The 15,940-nt window shown below is 30.3% G+C and overlaps 1 protein-coding gene and 1 long non-coding RNA gene across 3 annotated transcripts in view; both read right to left on the bottom strand.

Moving 5' to 3' along the window:
- Positions 1 to 1,321: 1,321 nt before the first annotated feature.
- LOC129919495 (uncharacterized) lies at positions 1,322 to 1,853 on the bottom strand. The gene is made up of 2 exons (XR_008773080.1): positions 1,557 to 1,853; positions 1,322 to 1,495 (listed from the first exon to the last, which is right to left on the bottom strand). It is a non-coding gene; the product is annotated as an uncharacterized LOC129919495 (long non-coding RNA).
- Positions 1,854 to 5,294: 3,441 nt separating this feature from the next.
- Positions 5,295 to 15,940, bottom strand: part of LOC129917761 (solute carrier family 22 member 4) — a 36,513-nt gene continuing 25,867 nt past the window's right edge. For both annotated transcript variants that reach the window (XM_055997852.1, XM_055997853.1), the window contains exons 3-7: positions 13,130 to 13,397; positions 8,620 to 9,097; positions 5,976 to 6,150; positions 5,667 to 5,812; positions 5,295 to 5,530 (exon numbers count right to left, since the gene is read on the bottom strand). In XM_055997852.1, coding sequence (XP_055853827.1) covers positions 5,426 to 5,530; positions 5,667 to 5,812; positions 5,976 to 6,150; positions 8,620 to 9,097; positions 13,130 to 13,397 — 1,172 coding nt within the window. In that variant the 3' untranslated portion in view covers positions 5,295 to 5,425. The remainder of the gene's footprint in view (positions 5,531 to 5,666; positions 5,813 to 5,975; positions 6,151 to 8,619; positions 9,098 to 13,129; positions 13,398 to 15,940) is intronic.

Below are 15,940 nucleotides of genomic sequence, written 5' to 3'. Positions count from 1 at the left end.
TTGACACATCTTTGCTTTAGGTAAAAATACTCTTTTTTTTACTTGACGACATCGTAGCAAAAAATAAGAAAATAAGGACATGTTTTTAAGTGGTTCTTATGAATTTGAGCATAAACTTCTTAGTGATTCACCATAATTTAACAAATAGGTCGCACGTAATTGCTCTAATGGCAAAAGTTGCTTAGAATATTAAAGCTTTTTAAAAAAATCGTTTACAAATATTTTTAATATAATCTTTCAAGAAATTCAATAAAACAAGAAATTTTTTATTTAATTAGGTACAAATTTTTTTTTATAATGTTTTTACCCCCAAAAAAGTATGCTATACAATTTCTTATAAAAATTTTCAGATATATAATTTTTAGTTTTTTTTTTTAATAATTTTTCTTACAAATTAATTGACACATAAATCCAAAGGTCTAAAAAAAATCATTTAAAAAAAATTGATATTTTTCATTCGAAAATAATTTTTTTTTTTTATTTTTTCTTAATGATAATATTTTTGTACTTCTTAGTGATAATATTCTTGTATTCTAGCTAACAAGAAAATACATATCATTTTTTTTCATTATTGTCCATTATTTTTACTTTTTCCTTACAAACTTCGCGCCAAAAATTCAAAATTAAAGATTTTTGTAACAGTCAACAATCTAAATGAAACTGATTCGTGTACTTACTTAACGAAAGAAACCATTAATTGGTTGGTGTCTGAGCTCATTTTGAACTCAAACCAAAACTAAACAAGTTGAATTTTGTATTATGGCAAATTTATAGCGGCACTCACCTCTCATGCATTAAAGGTGAGTTTCTTTTTCGTTGAAATTTGAATTTCAAATTTCCGAGGAAACCCGTGTTTCTTTGGAGGTAGGAGGTAGTTTACAAAGTACTCGTGAGTACTTTCACGAGTACTTTGTAAACATTCAAACAATCAACAATGTCTATATAATTCGAACTACTCACATAGAAGATCAAGGTGGTAAAAAGATTGTAGTAATAGAGATAACAAACATTGTACAAAACCCTTCAAGCAAACAGGTCCGACCTCGGTCCGAATCCGTTCCGCCTGAGGCGGAGCTGAGTCCGACTTCGGATCAGAAACTGGTCCGAAGGCGGCTCAAATTAGTATGGAAATTATAATCACCGCGAAGTCGATTGCATATGTATTGGTGTGGTGAAAATCTCCATTCCGAGAAAACGGAGCCGAAGGCGGACCTGAGCCGGAGCAGCGAAAACCTACCAGAAAGAGGAATAAGAAAGGGATGACATTTCGCATTTGCGACCAAAAAAAGAACAAGATTTATTTTTTTTTTCACTGAAACTGTTTTATTTTTTATTTTATTTTGGCAAACGAAATTTTCACAATAAATACAATATAAAATACAATACATTTTTTTTCATTTTATTTCATTTGATGCTGCTGCTGTTGTTGGTGTTTTTTAGATTACCAATCGCATGTTTCACCTTCTAGATTTTTCTTCATCATTAGAGATTACATCTACAACACAAGAAGAAACAACATTTTAACCCAAACACTTTGAGCGATATATACAACATACCTTTTTTTGTTTCCATATTGTTTATAATTTGATATTGTTTATAATTATACTAATATTATAATAACAACGACACGAGACACGACGCGACGCGACTATACACTTCAACGAAACATAACAAAATGACGCTTTTGCTCTTGTTGGCTATGTCTGTTTCACTTTTTTTTCCATTTCTCACTTTCCACCACGATTCTCGTTCGACTTTGTGTTCATACACAAAAAGTTGCAAGTGTGTGAGTGCAACCCCGCGTTTCTCGGTCGGAGGTCGGACTGTCTTTTCTGGACTCCGTTTTCTTGCTTGAAGGGAAGCTTCTTCCCTAAAATAGAATCAACAAAATTGTAGTAGTTTTCTTGTGATGAATCTTTAAGGCACAATTTATTCACTCTCCATTATATCCAAAGTCTCCATTAAAAATAAAAAATCTGTCAAATCACATACTAATTTTAAGATATCTCTTTTTAAATGGCGACTTTAAATTTAATGGAGTGTGAATAAATTGGACCTTAGCAATATAACAATTAAAAATCAATTTTGAAAAGATCAAGAAAAAAAATTGGTAATATAAAATAATTTTCCCACCTAAATGTCAAGTCATTGTCATACATATAAGTGTCATTATAATAAAATTTTTGTCCTGAAAATAAGCAATAAAACGTGAGAAACGAAAATTCAATCTAATAGAGTCATTAACTTTAGCTACACAATTATTGTTAAGTAGGAATATATCCGTGTTTAAATTTAGTTGACATTAACTAAAACTGTACTTTTAATGAAAGCTTACGCTTTAGAATTGACTTTTGATGAGAAAATTACATTGCATTGTTCTTATAGGGAATTCTTTATTAGTTTTTTATCTAAAGTTATCAAGAGATTTTCCATAATTCACGAACAAATTAAATCAAATATTAGTTAGTGTCTGGTAAATAGTTAAGATAGTCACGCAAGGTATTAGAATAACTAACTTCATAAAACTACAATTGTTCTCACATATTATGAAATAATGATTATACCAGTTTACAGTTGCATATAGCTTTTAATTTAATTGGCTACCAACCGTTATTTAGTAAATTTCCTTCTTTTGTGGCTAATTTGTCTAAACAATGTTACGCATTTTGGATAAAATTATTTTTTTTTGTGTTTATAAACTAAATTTTTTTTGAGTTGTTTGTTTAAACATTGTTTATGTTTAAATTGGCACATATCGTGGGATTTTTTGATTGTGAGTGAGGGTTATTTGAATAACACACTGGATTTTTTATTACCACACTCTACCACGCCTCACATTGTTAAGTTTCGCAGGCATAGAATATTAATATTTGTGTGGTAACCTATGCACATCGCTTTCCAAGGTAGCATCATAGAAATGAGTAGTTTGAGAGTAATCAAACAAACCTTTTATGTGCGACAACTGTGAAGTACATAAATGTGTTAGTATGGGTTTACACAGAGACTGCCGAAGATCCTTGATTTTTTGACAAGAGAGACCAAAAATAGAAATGAAAGATAGATGCGTGAAAATCTAATTTTGTATATGGTGTTCAAAACAATCACGAAACATTCGCCATGACATAACTAAATAGCAAAATTTTCTTCTGTCAAAGTTGTTAAGTTTTAACGACCGTATTGTAATTTTTTTTTTAAATTGATTACAAAAATTTGACACTTTGACAGAAATGTCAACTATAACCTTAACTGGAGTCTACACTTCTAGGGTTTTTGTAGAGTTTTTGCACTTTTAAATTTTCACAGTGCTACAAATTTAACTTTAAGGCACATCCAAAACAATGAAGACAAAAATTAATAACACAGAGGTTGGGGACTCCCATAATACGCTATGTGTAACTAATATTTCCCACTTGAACGCCCAAGACAAAAAAACAATATCAGTAATCATCGTTGGCTTCGGAGAGCCTTTATTAGTTTCCATCTGATTGTTATAAATATAGATAAAGCCACAAAACCATCTTTAAACCAGAGTCGAACCAATCCGCAACAACCTTGAACCAAGGTTTAATCATGTTTGTCCCTAATAGTGTTGACATTTGACTCCAGTTGCGTGTCACCTAAACAATGTTTGTATAAAATTATAAGTTTTTTCTATTTTCTCATCCAAAACAAATTGTTTAAAATAAGGTCAATAATATTATCTAAGCTTTAGCTTATAGCTAAACTGCAGGTGGGTTGCATATTATTATATGCAACACAAAAAGAACGATGTCATTTAATAATAGACTGCAAAGATTGTTTAACAAATTATAAATTAAAAAGGCTACTTTATCAAAAGTAGTGTGAAGATTTGTTTAACCAAAGAATTTTTAACTAGAAGTCATTAATTACGAAGCAGAAAACACGCAATCTTAACCATATTAGGGGTATTAATAAAAATTCTTAGCATCTTCGTTAGCATCGTAAGACTTTTATTTAAATTTGTCAAATTGAAGACAAAAATATTATGGTAGCAAGTATGTAAGCAATTTGCGGACATCTCATAAATAAACAGGTGTCAACCAAATTAACCACATTCTGATCATTGCAATGTACTGAATGCTTAAATTATGACTTTTCTTAAAGAAGTGACAGATGAGAGGTCTAAAGGTTATTGTGCTTTTAGGAAAATAGCTGACCAAACGATGACGTTCCATAACTATGTAAATAATTCAATCAGCTTTTTAAAAAAAAAAATGGCTGCTCTTTTTTACATTGAACATGAATGTTTGGTCTCATACAATATTTTGCTTGTCAATTAGTCATGTCGTGTGATCGCAAACGAAAAATGCTGTCAACGTGTTGCCGGGTACGATAAAACTCGAATGTTTTAGACGCTGTTCACATTGGACTTAGTCATCCGATTCATTTTGACGTTTCTGTGTTGCTTTCTCACTCGCTTTTCGTGGTAAAAAATATGTAAGCAAGTGAAGGAGGATTTCTTAAGTAAGGACCCTTCTTGACAAGCTTTTTTTGAGTCCAATGTTAACACCGCCTTATTCTTTGACATTTTGGTAAATTTTAATGGTGCGTTGATTAGCCTGACTGAACTCGATTTTATAAGATTTATAGACAAAACTAGTGACAGAAATAAAGAAATTGATGCTCTGTAAGACTAGATTTGTTCAATAGGTCTTCAAGTGTAATAGGCCATAAAAAATCATTTTGTGGGTAAAAAAATTACACTGGTCAACAAAATTATACTTTCTTTTGTTACAAGAACCAAGATATATTTTTCTAGAGGTTTTTCCTGTGCTGAACTTGAATCTGAAGTCAGACAAATTTGATTGGCCTCCGTTTTTGAAATATTACCGTTATAATATGCTAAAAAACGTCATTTTGGCTGTTTTCGAGGTTCTGTTTTTAAAGTATTTTAGGTTTCTTGTTGTATACTATCAGAAAAGAGTTAATTACATCCCAAATTATACATTTTACCAGTTCAACTTTCCCCGTCCTTTTGCAGAACAATCTGCAACATCTCACTGAATAAATGCAATTTCTTTTAATATGCATAGTCCTTTTTTCATGATCCAAAACCAAGAATGAAAACACAGAAGCTCTTCAATTACCATAACTTTAAAAAGTAATTTAACTTTATTAATATAAAATACGTCTTAAAAATTAAATATCCTTAACTCTACAAACTCTAAAAAAAAAAAAACACAAAAATACTGCATACAGAACTTAATAATATACAAAGAACTAAAAAAAAACTTAACCACTAAACCAGGAAAGGTATATCCCACCAAAGTTTATTTTTCTCAACGAAGAGAATATCCTTTGAGTGTGATGTCCTCTATCACAGTAAGGTACAACTATACAATATAAATATTATTATAGGGGCATTGTATACCCGCCCCCTCCTCAAAATAACCTCCGCATCCTCTCAATCTATATCCCGAGAAACATCTTTCATCATCATGAGAGCTCCAGCTCCAACAATTCCACAAACACCCATTATGGTTAAAGGTAGTAGAGGTGAGACGTGCTCCTGGTTTTTTTTTTTTTTTTTAGTTTACAAAGAAAAAAAAGGGAAAAGTTTGAAAAACCCCATTAAATTTGAATTTTATTTCATAAAAATGATTTAAGTATGAGATAAAGATATAAAGTTGCCGCCATATACTTACTAGTAACCACATATACGGAACAAGTATTAGAGCAACGCCAGCAGCTAGGTTGCCCATGCCAAGGCCAAAGTTTCGCACAACTGTCGGATATTGTTGCGCGGTGAAAGTTGGGATGATTGCATTGTTAGCTCCGATAGCACATTTAGCTGTGGCGTGGCAAAGAGAAGAAGAGTTATAAGAACAAATAAATTTATGATTTATTATTTTTTTTTTTCCGTAAAGATAATCATGATTTTGTGTGGTTGAAAAATCTTTATGGTTTAGAATAGATAATGAGGATAATTATATTGCAACATAATAAAAACTTACCTATCATTGCTAGTCCAATGACGCCAAAGAGATTACCACCCGGAACTAAATTAGCTGCTAGACAACACACCCCAGCAATAAGCATGTAGGCTATGAGATTTTGACGAATACCAAGTTTAAGGACCACTACGATACTGGCACAGATGGAAATTGCTTCTATAAGACCTGCAATTGCCTGTAAAAAATTAATTTAATATTAATATAAGACGTAAACAACCCGATTTGTACTAAAAAACGAAAAAAACATAACTTTGGATGGAAATATATCTTAAACTAAGGATCTCAGGAGGTTTTAGTTTTCACGTTAGGATAGCGACAAAGAAGATCTATCTAACGAGTGGAGTATCTCCCGAAAAATTTGCGGGGATTTAAAAAAATGCATTTATTTTGAAAAAGACCCAACAATTCTCAAATCTTAGAATCTAATAACACTAAAGGTCTCTTTCAGCTTCCAACGATACCTCATTTGTAAACTTTCTACAAATAGTTTAGAAGATATCTTGCCATATATGAACCTGTCAAATCCAAACGTAGTCAACTGTTACTAAGTTAACTGCAAATTCTTTTAAACTGGGCCTTACTTAACAAATATTTTATTTTACCTTAAAGTACAGAAATAAACGCCAATTAACTGTAAAGAAATGACAGCTTGATGATCATTATTTATTTGTTTGTTTTCTTAAAATAAAAAACATCTACTTCTTATACTTTGACGTAATATCAAGTAGGTACAGCGACCTTTTATATTGATTCTACAGTATCTCTGGTCAATGTTTTAATTATTTCCAGCTTATATTTTTAAATGTTTTGTTTTATTGACAATCGTAAATCATCACAATCTGAATATAAATATTTTTATTTGCAAAAAATAAATTTCTTTTAATTTTATTTTGTTTTGTTTACGTTAAGGGAAGAATATTTTGAACTTGTTTGATTTTATTTGAAAATATATAAAATCTCATTCAAAATGCATAAATTAAGTTTAATTTTTAAATACATTTTATATAAACGAATGAAGCTGTTAAAAAAATTGAGTGGGAAGTTAAACATTAAAAAAAAAAGTTATACAATTTTAAAGAAAAAAAAAAAAATATTAGGTACTTACAATAAATATTGAATTTATTACAAGTTATGCAACAATTTAAATGTTTTTGTTTAAATTCTTTCAAAAGTTTTACATGACAAGGCTCTTTCAATAAATTTGTACTGAGTCCTAATTTTAAGGAAACAGGATTTTACTAAAAAAAGAAGGCACAGTGCAGTAGATTAAATTTAGTATTGAGTTTTTGAATTCCTTATTTTCTTCTTTATTAATGATTGTAAAATTTTAAAATACCTTTCTTTTGATGGATAAGGAAGAATTTTCATAAAATCCATTTTTTTTAACCTTGATTTTATCTCGAAAATCGGAACAAAATAAATTTGTAATTTTTACATAAATTGATAGTCCTGTTCATTGTGAACTCATATCTATAAACCAAAACTTGTTTCGATACTTTGATCAAAAGATATCGGCTTCGGAATGAAAAGAAAAGTAGGTAGTAAAAAAAATGTTTGGTCTTTGGTTGCAAATATCTCAGGAACTAGACCTCGAAGAAACTTTTTACTTTCAGCTTTCAATAGAGCTAGAAGAGACCTTTCTTTTGGTGTATCATTTTATGGATTTGGATGAATTTTTTTTAAATCCAATTTTTTTAGGCAAATGGTTAACCTTGATTTTTTCGTGAAAATCCGAAAAAAAAATAAATTTGTAATTTTTTTACATAAATAGATAGTCCTCTTCATTGTGAACTCATATCTGTAAACCAAAATTTGTTTCGATACTTTGATCAAAAGATATCGGCTTCGGAATGAAAAGAAAAGTAAAAAAAAAATGTTTGGTCTTTGGTTGCAAATATCTCAGGATCTAGACCTTGAAGAAACTTTTAGTTTTCAGCTATGAATAGAGCTAGAAAGAACCTTTCTTTTGATGTCTTACTCGATGGGTTTGGAAGAATTTTTTTCAAAATCCAAATAACCTTGATTTTTCTCGAAAATCCGAAAAAAAAATTAATTTATATTTTTTTACATAAATAAGGCCAGTTAATTTTGAACTCATATCTGTAAACAAAAACTTGTTGCGAGACATTGCAAAAAAGATATCGACTTCGAAATGGAAGGAAAAGAAATTAAAAATGTTTGGTTGCAAATATCTCAGGAACTAGACCTCGAAGAAACTTTTGGTTTTCACCTATGAATAGAGCTTAAAGAGACCTTTCCTTTGATATCTCACTCGAAGGATTTGCAGGCAAGGGGTGCACTCGAAAACGGAATAGATTTGTAATTTTTTACCACAAGAGAAAAGGGTTTCATTTTGTACCTTTCTACTCACTTAGAGAGTGATATTTAATTAGAACTTAACCACAAAAGGCGAACTAACAAAAAAATTCCCCCAAATCACTGAAATGGACATCAACTTAACGAACTTCCACGAATCCCAGTGCAACACACTTGAATTAAATTTCTCTTTCACATCCATTTCCAAACAAGTTTCCAAGGATAAACCATCCACTATAACTTCTCTATTAATGCAATTCTACTCTAGTATACGATATACCATATACGACCCCAAGTCCCATCAAAAGACCCCATTTTCTGAACTTACCGTATTCAAATAAACGTTGCCACCCAGATTGCTCAGATGCAATGTCAATCCAAAATAGATGATAATCAATGTCAGCCATACAATCAGAGTGAGTACGGTTGTACGCCAGTAGTCTTTGTTAAACACTACGACCAAGGGACTCTTGTTGCTTATATCAGCTCGAAGTTCAGGTACAGCAGGAGTTCTGGCAGCAGTTCCATTAACTGGATGACAAGCATCAGCCTCACTTTGTTTTGCACCACCCATCATCGAAGCAGGTGGTGATGATGGTGACGAAGTTGGCGATGACAGTGGACCAATACCACCACCTGATGGTAAGCATGGTGCAGTTGTTTCCTTTAGGTTGGCTTCAAGTGATTTCCGATAATTCGATGGAAGCGTTCGACCATTCATCCTTGCCGCACGTTCAATCAGCTCAACCAATTCATCGAGCCGACCTCGGGCCAACAGCCAGCGTGGTGATTCTGGGACACAATACCTTTATGATTGATTAGGAGAGAGAGAAAACCAGTAGGATAGTTAGTTAAAGTGTTATATATAAAGTATTCGATCATAAATATAGTTTAAGTGTATTTGTGTGTGTGATATGACAAGGACGAAATACATATACAAAGAACAAACTTGCGGCATCAACACACATGTTGATTTAATAAATTAGAGAAATGAAAATGGTACATCACAACTTGCCTCCCGTCGGTCTTTGTTCCCTCTCAGCTTGGCCAAACAATTAGAAAGTGGTAGAGTATAGTTGTTGTGTTTTTAAAAGTATGTGTGTTTGTTGTAGGTTATATAAATGGGGGCACACACAACAGGAGAAAGGATGCGAAAATAAATAAAATCAATTGAATCGGATAACAATTCTTCTTATTGTTGACTGAACAAAGATATTGGCTTCTCTTATTTGGATGCGGACGGATGAGGTTGGTTTGAGTTTGGAATGAGTAATGTCATTCAGTGCTGGATTTCTTACGTGAAGTCTTTGAGGTGTTTTTTTTGTCATAATTTTTCCTGATAAATTTCCATAAAGAAGAATTTTAGCAAAATTTTTAGCGCTTTTGTACAAGAAAACGATATTTTTCTTTGTTTATTTTTCAGGAAAAAGCTCTTAGGAAAATGTAGAAATGTTTGGTCTTGAAACGATAAGTAAGTAAATTTTGACAAAATCCGACCTTGTATAATACTTTGTACAAGAATGTTTGCTTATCCAATTAAATGTAGGTACCCAAAGATCAGAAAATGTTTTGTGTGCGATTAATTTTTTTTTTTTTTTTGTCGGAAGAAAAATGTAATTTAATGAGAGGGAAAATAGAAATCTTTAATAAGAGTTATTTACGTGCAAAAAGATAGGTGGAATAGGTACTGATTTTGTATTAAGCTCGGAAATGAATAATTTTCAAACCTATTAAACGGCGAACATACAAGATAAATGAGGTGACCAAAACTAAGTTTCTGATGTCCAAAAAGAAAATAAGGAAGTGAAATAAAAAACTGAAGTAGTACAAAACTAACAGTGTTTTTGATTTTATATAAAAATTACTCATACGCCATACACTTTTTTTTTAATTGCAAGTTATTGAAATTTTACTGAACTATTCTTCTCCAAAGTAAAAATTGTTTCTTAGAAGGCAATAAAAGTATAGTAAAAATAATTAATGTGAAATTATGTATAAGAAATGTGAAATAAGAAAATAAGGGCTTTGAAAGGCTAAATGCAAAACAGGACCGTGAATATTTATGTACGTATATCAATATTTTAGTATATTTTATATTGATACAAACGTTTTTTTTACTACATAAAATTTAATTTATTTAATTATATAAAGAAAACGACTTTTAACCAAAAGTTTCAGCATAAAAATTTGTTAAAGCAATGTGTCATATTGAACTAGGATTTTGTCGAAAGTGTTTTTTTTTTTAGGTTAAAGATGATTTTTTACCTCTATAATTAAAATTAATTAAAAAATATATAATAAAAAAGTGAAAATCAATGAAAAAGATCTTTATTTTTTAATTATTCTTCGAAAAATTTATATGAATTTATCTAGTTGCAAAGTTGCTGAGATTTTTTAAAATTAAAAAAATGGTATAGATGAGAAAAGAAACAGAAAAAAGTGATATCATTTTAAAATCGACTTAGTTACAGGTGAACTCCCTCTAAGCCAATTCGAAGCTTAGAAGTTTGATATAAATATTTTATTACCATTAATTTTTTTGTCTATTACTAAGGCCCTATAACTTTTATCTAGAAGTTTGCTGAAGTGAATCTCTTGATCCATTGACAAAGCACAAGAATATCGTAGCTATGAATAAGTGCATCTTGGAGGCTTTGGCAATACCTCGCAAAAGGCAGTTCCCATTGAAAAAAAAATTAAGTGGTGGATGCTGGGATTCGAACACAGACCTCTGACATAACGGTCCATCGCGTTAGCCTATTAAGTGCTAATTTGTGCAAAATTTGAATTTAAGTCTATTTAGAGTTTTCGGAATGACTTCAAATTTTCTGGGTTGCTCCGCTGACATATTTTTTAAAAAATGGCATTCAAAAGTCATTTTAGAAAAAAAGTGGAGTTACGAGGTTTCCTTATGAGACCGATGATATGTAGGAAGCTTTTTCAATGATTGAAGGTGTAATAAACATTTTCGTACCTAAATCAAGATTTTAGAATATATTAAGGGGGGAAATCCCTCTGGACGACACCTTTTTCAATATTTTTTTATGAAAAACTGAAAGCACCTGTTGAAATTTGGAAAAAGACAAGATATTACTGACATTGTTAAGTATTGAAAAAAATTTTTTTGAAATGAAAAAATAACAAAATGGCGGCTCTGGAGCCTTTCAAAGTTGACGCCTCTAGTTTACGCCGTGCAATGCACAGGTCCAGGAAATTATCTTAAATCAAAAAGGAAATTTTTTTCCGTTAGATGATATTAGTACGCATTGCATGAACCTAAATTTATTTTTTTTACATGAAAAATAAAAATTATAAATCAAAAAAACGAAAAAAAAAACATGTTTTTTTTACAAAGATGTAGTTAAAAAAAATATTTACTGTACAAATTTTATTCAACTTTTAGAATCATGTTGTGGCCAATAAGTTAAGGAGTAATTTGCTTCAAATTTCAAGTCGATAGCTTTTGAGTTACATTGCACGGCGAGGAAAAAAACTGTGTTTAAAGTTTTCGTTTTCGTACTATGGTAGGTTCGGAGCGCATTGGTTTCGGGACTATCTAGGCACTTTTGAGGCTTCATTTAAGGCTAAGACCACTGAAAATAGTTTCTTCGGTAGATAAATAAATTTATTACACAAAAAAAAAAAAATGCAAAAATAAAAAATTCCAGAGGGATTTCCCCCCTTAACAAAAAACAAGTGTTCAGTTTTACTATGTTTGTAAGTAATATAAAACGTTCTAGGTCCCGAGAAAAATATTTTTAAAATTATGTTTTTTTTTCGTCTAATTAAAATAGAAAATGTGAAAAGTCAATAAAAAAAACAAAAAATTATTTTGTATTGAAACACTGTGACCTTATAATTTGCTAAAATAAAGCCAAAATAGTAGGTTTACATTGTTTAACAGCTAAAGAAATCTAAATCGCCAACTACTTATATTTCCATCGGGAATATGGAACTTATAAATCAAATTAGATTTTTGAAAGCAGATTATCTTTAATTAGTGAGCCAAACAAGCTTGCTTGTAACCAATTAACGCCAAAAGATTTTTTTCTTAAGCCTCTTGACATCATTATTAATATTATTATTATTCCAAGCAAAGGGGGAATAAAATCAAACTGAATCCGTCACAAACAATTTATTTATTAGGTAATAATAAAAATAGAAACCCTTATAATATTGAGTAAGGTTATGATCAAGTTATTACATCAAAATACCTATCGCACGGTATTCGTGAGATGAATACATTTTTCGAATATTCCGCATTAATTAAATCATTGTTACCTGAAAATAACTTTGTTCATGACAAAAAAATGTAATAAATTTCAATGATTTCTCTACGTCAGAAGTCAAATTTGATTGAACGAAATTTTTAGAAAATCGTGCTGGAAAACCATATTTCCACGGATGTAGTCTTTCAAATTACCGCAAATGTTGTATATGCAAATGTTTGGTTAATGTAATAGATTTTTACATTATTAAGTTAACCGCAAATTTTCTCAAATTTCCAAACAATGCGTTACGTTGGTTGATTAGTTGAATCATTGACTATTCTAATCAAAATTCAGCTAGAAACCTGCCTTTTTGTCTATAAAGGAAATATTACATGGATAAATATTAACATTCCTTTTATAGAGAAAATCTAACAATATTCAAAGCCATTTTCTCCTAAACAATGTGAATTCCCCAAACATTTCTCAAAAGTGTAAATAAATTTTACACCTCCTAAAACATCAATCATTATTTGTTTAACACAAAAACTATAAACAATGACCGAATGAATCACCTCACCATGATGATGAGAATTTTTAGTGTACCTAACGTAATCATATAAAACTTACCAAATGAATAGCAATGCAATCCATGGCACTGATATAACCAATTGCATAAGGCGCCAGTCGCGCGTTAAATAAGCTATCCCCGAAGTAAGGATATACGAGATCGCCACCGGAAGGATATTCAGGATGCCAATTATAGTTCGCCATTTGCCACTAACCAATTCGACGACTAGAACAAAACTAACCACAGCAACAGTCATCGATGCAAATCCAATTATGACTCGCAATGTCATGAACATGGCTAAGGATGTTGAGAATGCAAGCAGGGTTCCTATACACAAACAAAAAGAGAGAATTTTTGATTTATTATGGTTGATTTTTGGAATGATGATGATTTTTGTTTAAAAGTGTGAAAGAATGAAATAAAATGGCAGGTAGCCATTAATTAATATTGACGTTTGATTAAATGGTAAGAAAATGCTTAAAGGAGGTAAATTATTTGGTTTCATCGTCGTCGTGTTCCGACAAAATTACGAAAAATCGTAAGGACGTTCAATAACATAGTTGTTGTGGAAAATTTGGTAGAAATAATGCTTGGTGACAAAGTGACAATCATCCAAAAAATATTTTGTAAAGAAAAAAATTTTTTTGGACCGTTTTTTTTTTTTCATTTCTGACTTGATTGTAAACGATTTAACTGAATTCAACGGTAAGTAAAAATTTTTGAAAAACACATTTTTTATTTAAAAAAAAAAAAATTAAAAATTGTTTTGAAAAATCAAGTTTTTTGAAAAAAGGTTCATGAATTTTAAAATTTAATATATTATAATTATTTCTTGTTAATAACACACCAAATTTTTGTTTGAAAACCGGTGAAAATTGAAAATAGTATGAAAAATCACAATTTTGCTTTCGGTTTTTTCGATTTTCTGATGACAAAATGTTTTTTTATCTTTTTCTTGAAAAGCCACTGCTCAATTGTTTTTTTGGTAACGAAATTATTTTAGAAAGGATTAATCCGGGATTTAAAGTGAATTGCCCCAAATTTTCCAGTTTTTTTTTGTTCAGTTTTTAATTTTCTGAAATTTCGCATTGTTTAAGTTTTCTTGTGTTTCCTAATTTGGTAATTTATAGTTTGCAATGAGAAATCCATTTCTACAATGATTTTTTTTTACATACGCACCGAAATTATATCTTGCAACAAAAGTTTCATTTATTTCAGTGTTTTGCACACTTTTTTACTAATTTGATACATTTTTTCAAAAATCTAAAATGTATTATCCAAAAACAATAAGTGTGTGTGTTGAGTAGAGCTTCTCATTTTTCTAAGATTCATTTTTTTTTAAACGCTAACCAAATTTACATACAAAGGTACTCGTCAAATGTATTTCTTTTTCCACAGAAATTTATACGACGTATATTTATGTAATTTCAAACAAAAAACATCAAAAAATGCAGCAAAATGTTTTTTTTTCCAATAAAATTAAGATTAAGGATATTACTTTTTGAATCTAATCACGAATTTAAATTATGCACTAAAAACAATTATCATTACTAAAATAACCTAAAATATAATGATGCAAATCAAAGGTCACTAAAAAATTAAATTGCTATTCATTTTATTATCAGACTAATATTTGATTATGAAGATTTGTATGGTCTGATAGCTCGTAATCTAACAGTTATTACTTCAGTAATTAATTTTTGTTTTTGATAAAATCATTGGCAAAACATACCAAGAGCCCACAGTAAATTCTGGGGGGTTACTATGAAATGAGCATACAGCTTTAATTTGGGTCAACTTGCTTGAGTATTATAAACTGGTTGAACAGAATGAAAATTCGCTTGTAGCAAAGAAAAACGTCGTGGTACAAGATGTCAAATAAATTCGCTCAAAATGTAGAAAAGATGAAAAGAATTATGTGGCGTACAAAAATGTCAATTGCCTTGAAAAAAAAATAATTTTAACTGAGTAACCACATTAGAAACGTCAAAAGTCATTCCGCTTGTAGCTTGAAGTAAAAGTCGACTCGACTTGTACCACAGCGAATTTCCTTGCCACAGCCACAGCTACGTATTCTGGCACCAATATACTAATTTCATACTTTTTAACTTTGACAGCGACACAAGACACAAGCCACAGACACACATTCTGGTCTACCAGTAAAACTGTTTCTCTATTTTTTTTTTTTTTCGAAAGACTTCAATTTTGACGATCCGATTAAAAAAACATCAGTTAAAAAATTGGAAGACTAGTGTCCGTATATAAAAAAGGTTTATACACAAATAAGCTATGCTCTATGCATATAATTAAGGTTTAAATGACTATCGAAACAATTTTTTGAAAGTTTTCAAAAAAACAGAAAAGATTTCTATAAATCAATCGTTCCACACCGGCCCACAAAAAAAAAAATAGTCAGTACTTTTGACCGGACCTAAAAGCCCCTTGACATAGACTGAAATTGAAATTCTTACAAAAAATTTCAAGATTGAAATTTTTGATACCAGGATTAAATCAAAAATAAAAAAGCTACTAGATAATTTTAGATTTAAACTAACCTATCAACTTACTGCACATACATTGTATTTTATTTTCTAGTCTCTGTAATTTATTACCAACAATAAGTGGCGCCCGGTGCAAGTACCTTCATTTTTTAATTGTCTTTTATATTTAAATTTCAATGCTTTTCTTTAAAGCAAATTGACAATAAAGAGTGGTTATAGTTTTTGATACAATTATAATTTGTTAATCTGAGAATTTATATCTGAAACGTATATACTTCCCATAATTAAGAACAACAAGTGTGAGAACAAATCCACTCATCAACTGCTGCACCTTCATGCAAATGTTAACCTATTTATATTAACCTTGCT

The sequence above is a fragment of the Episyrphus balteatus genome, chromosome 4, assembly GCF_945859705.1.
Source record: "Episyrphus balteatus chromosome 4, idEpiBalt1.1, whole genome shotgun sequence".
In the NCBI taxonomy this organism is placed as follows: domain Eukaryota; kingdom Metazoa; phylum Arthropoda; class Insecta; order Diptera; family Syrphidae; genus Episyrphus; species Episyrphus balteatus.
The sequence above is the reverse complement of the archived record's forward strand: the minus strand, read 5'-3'. Positions and strand labels throughout refer to the sequence as shown.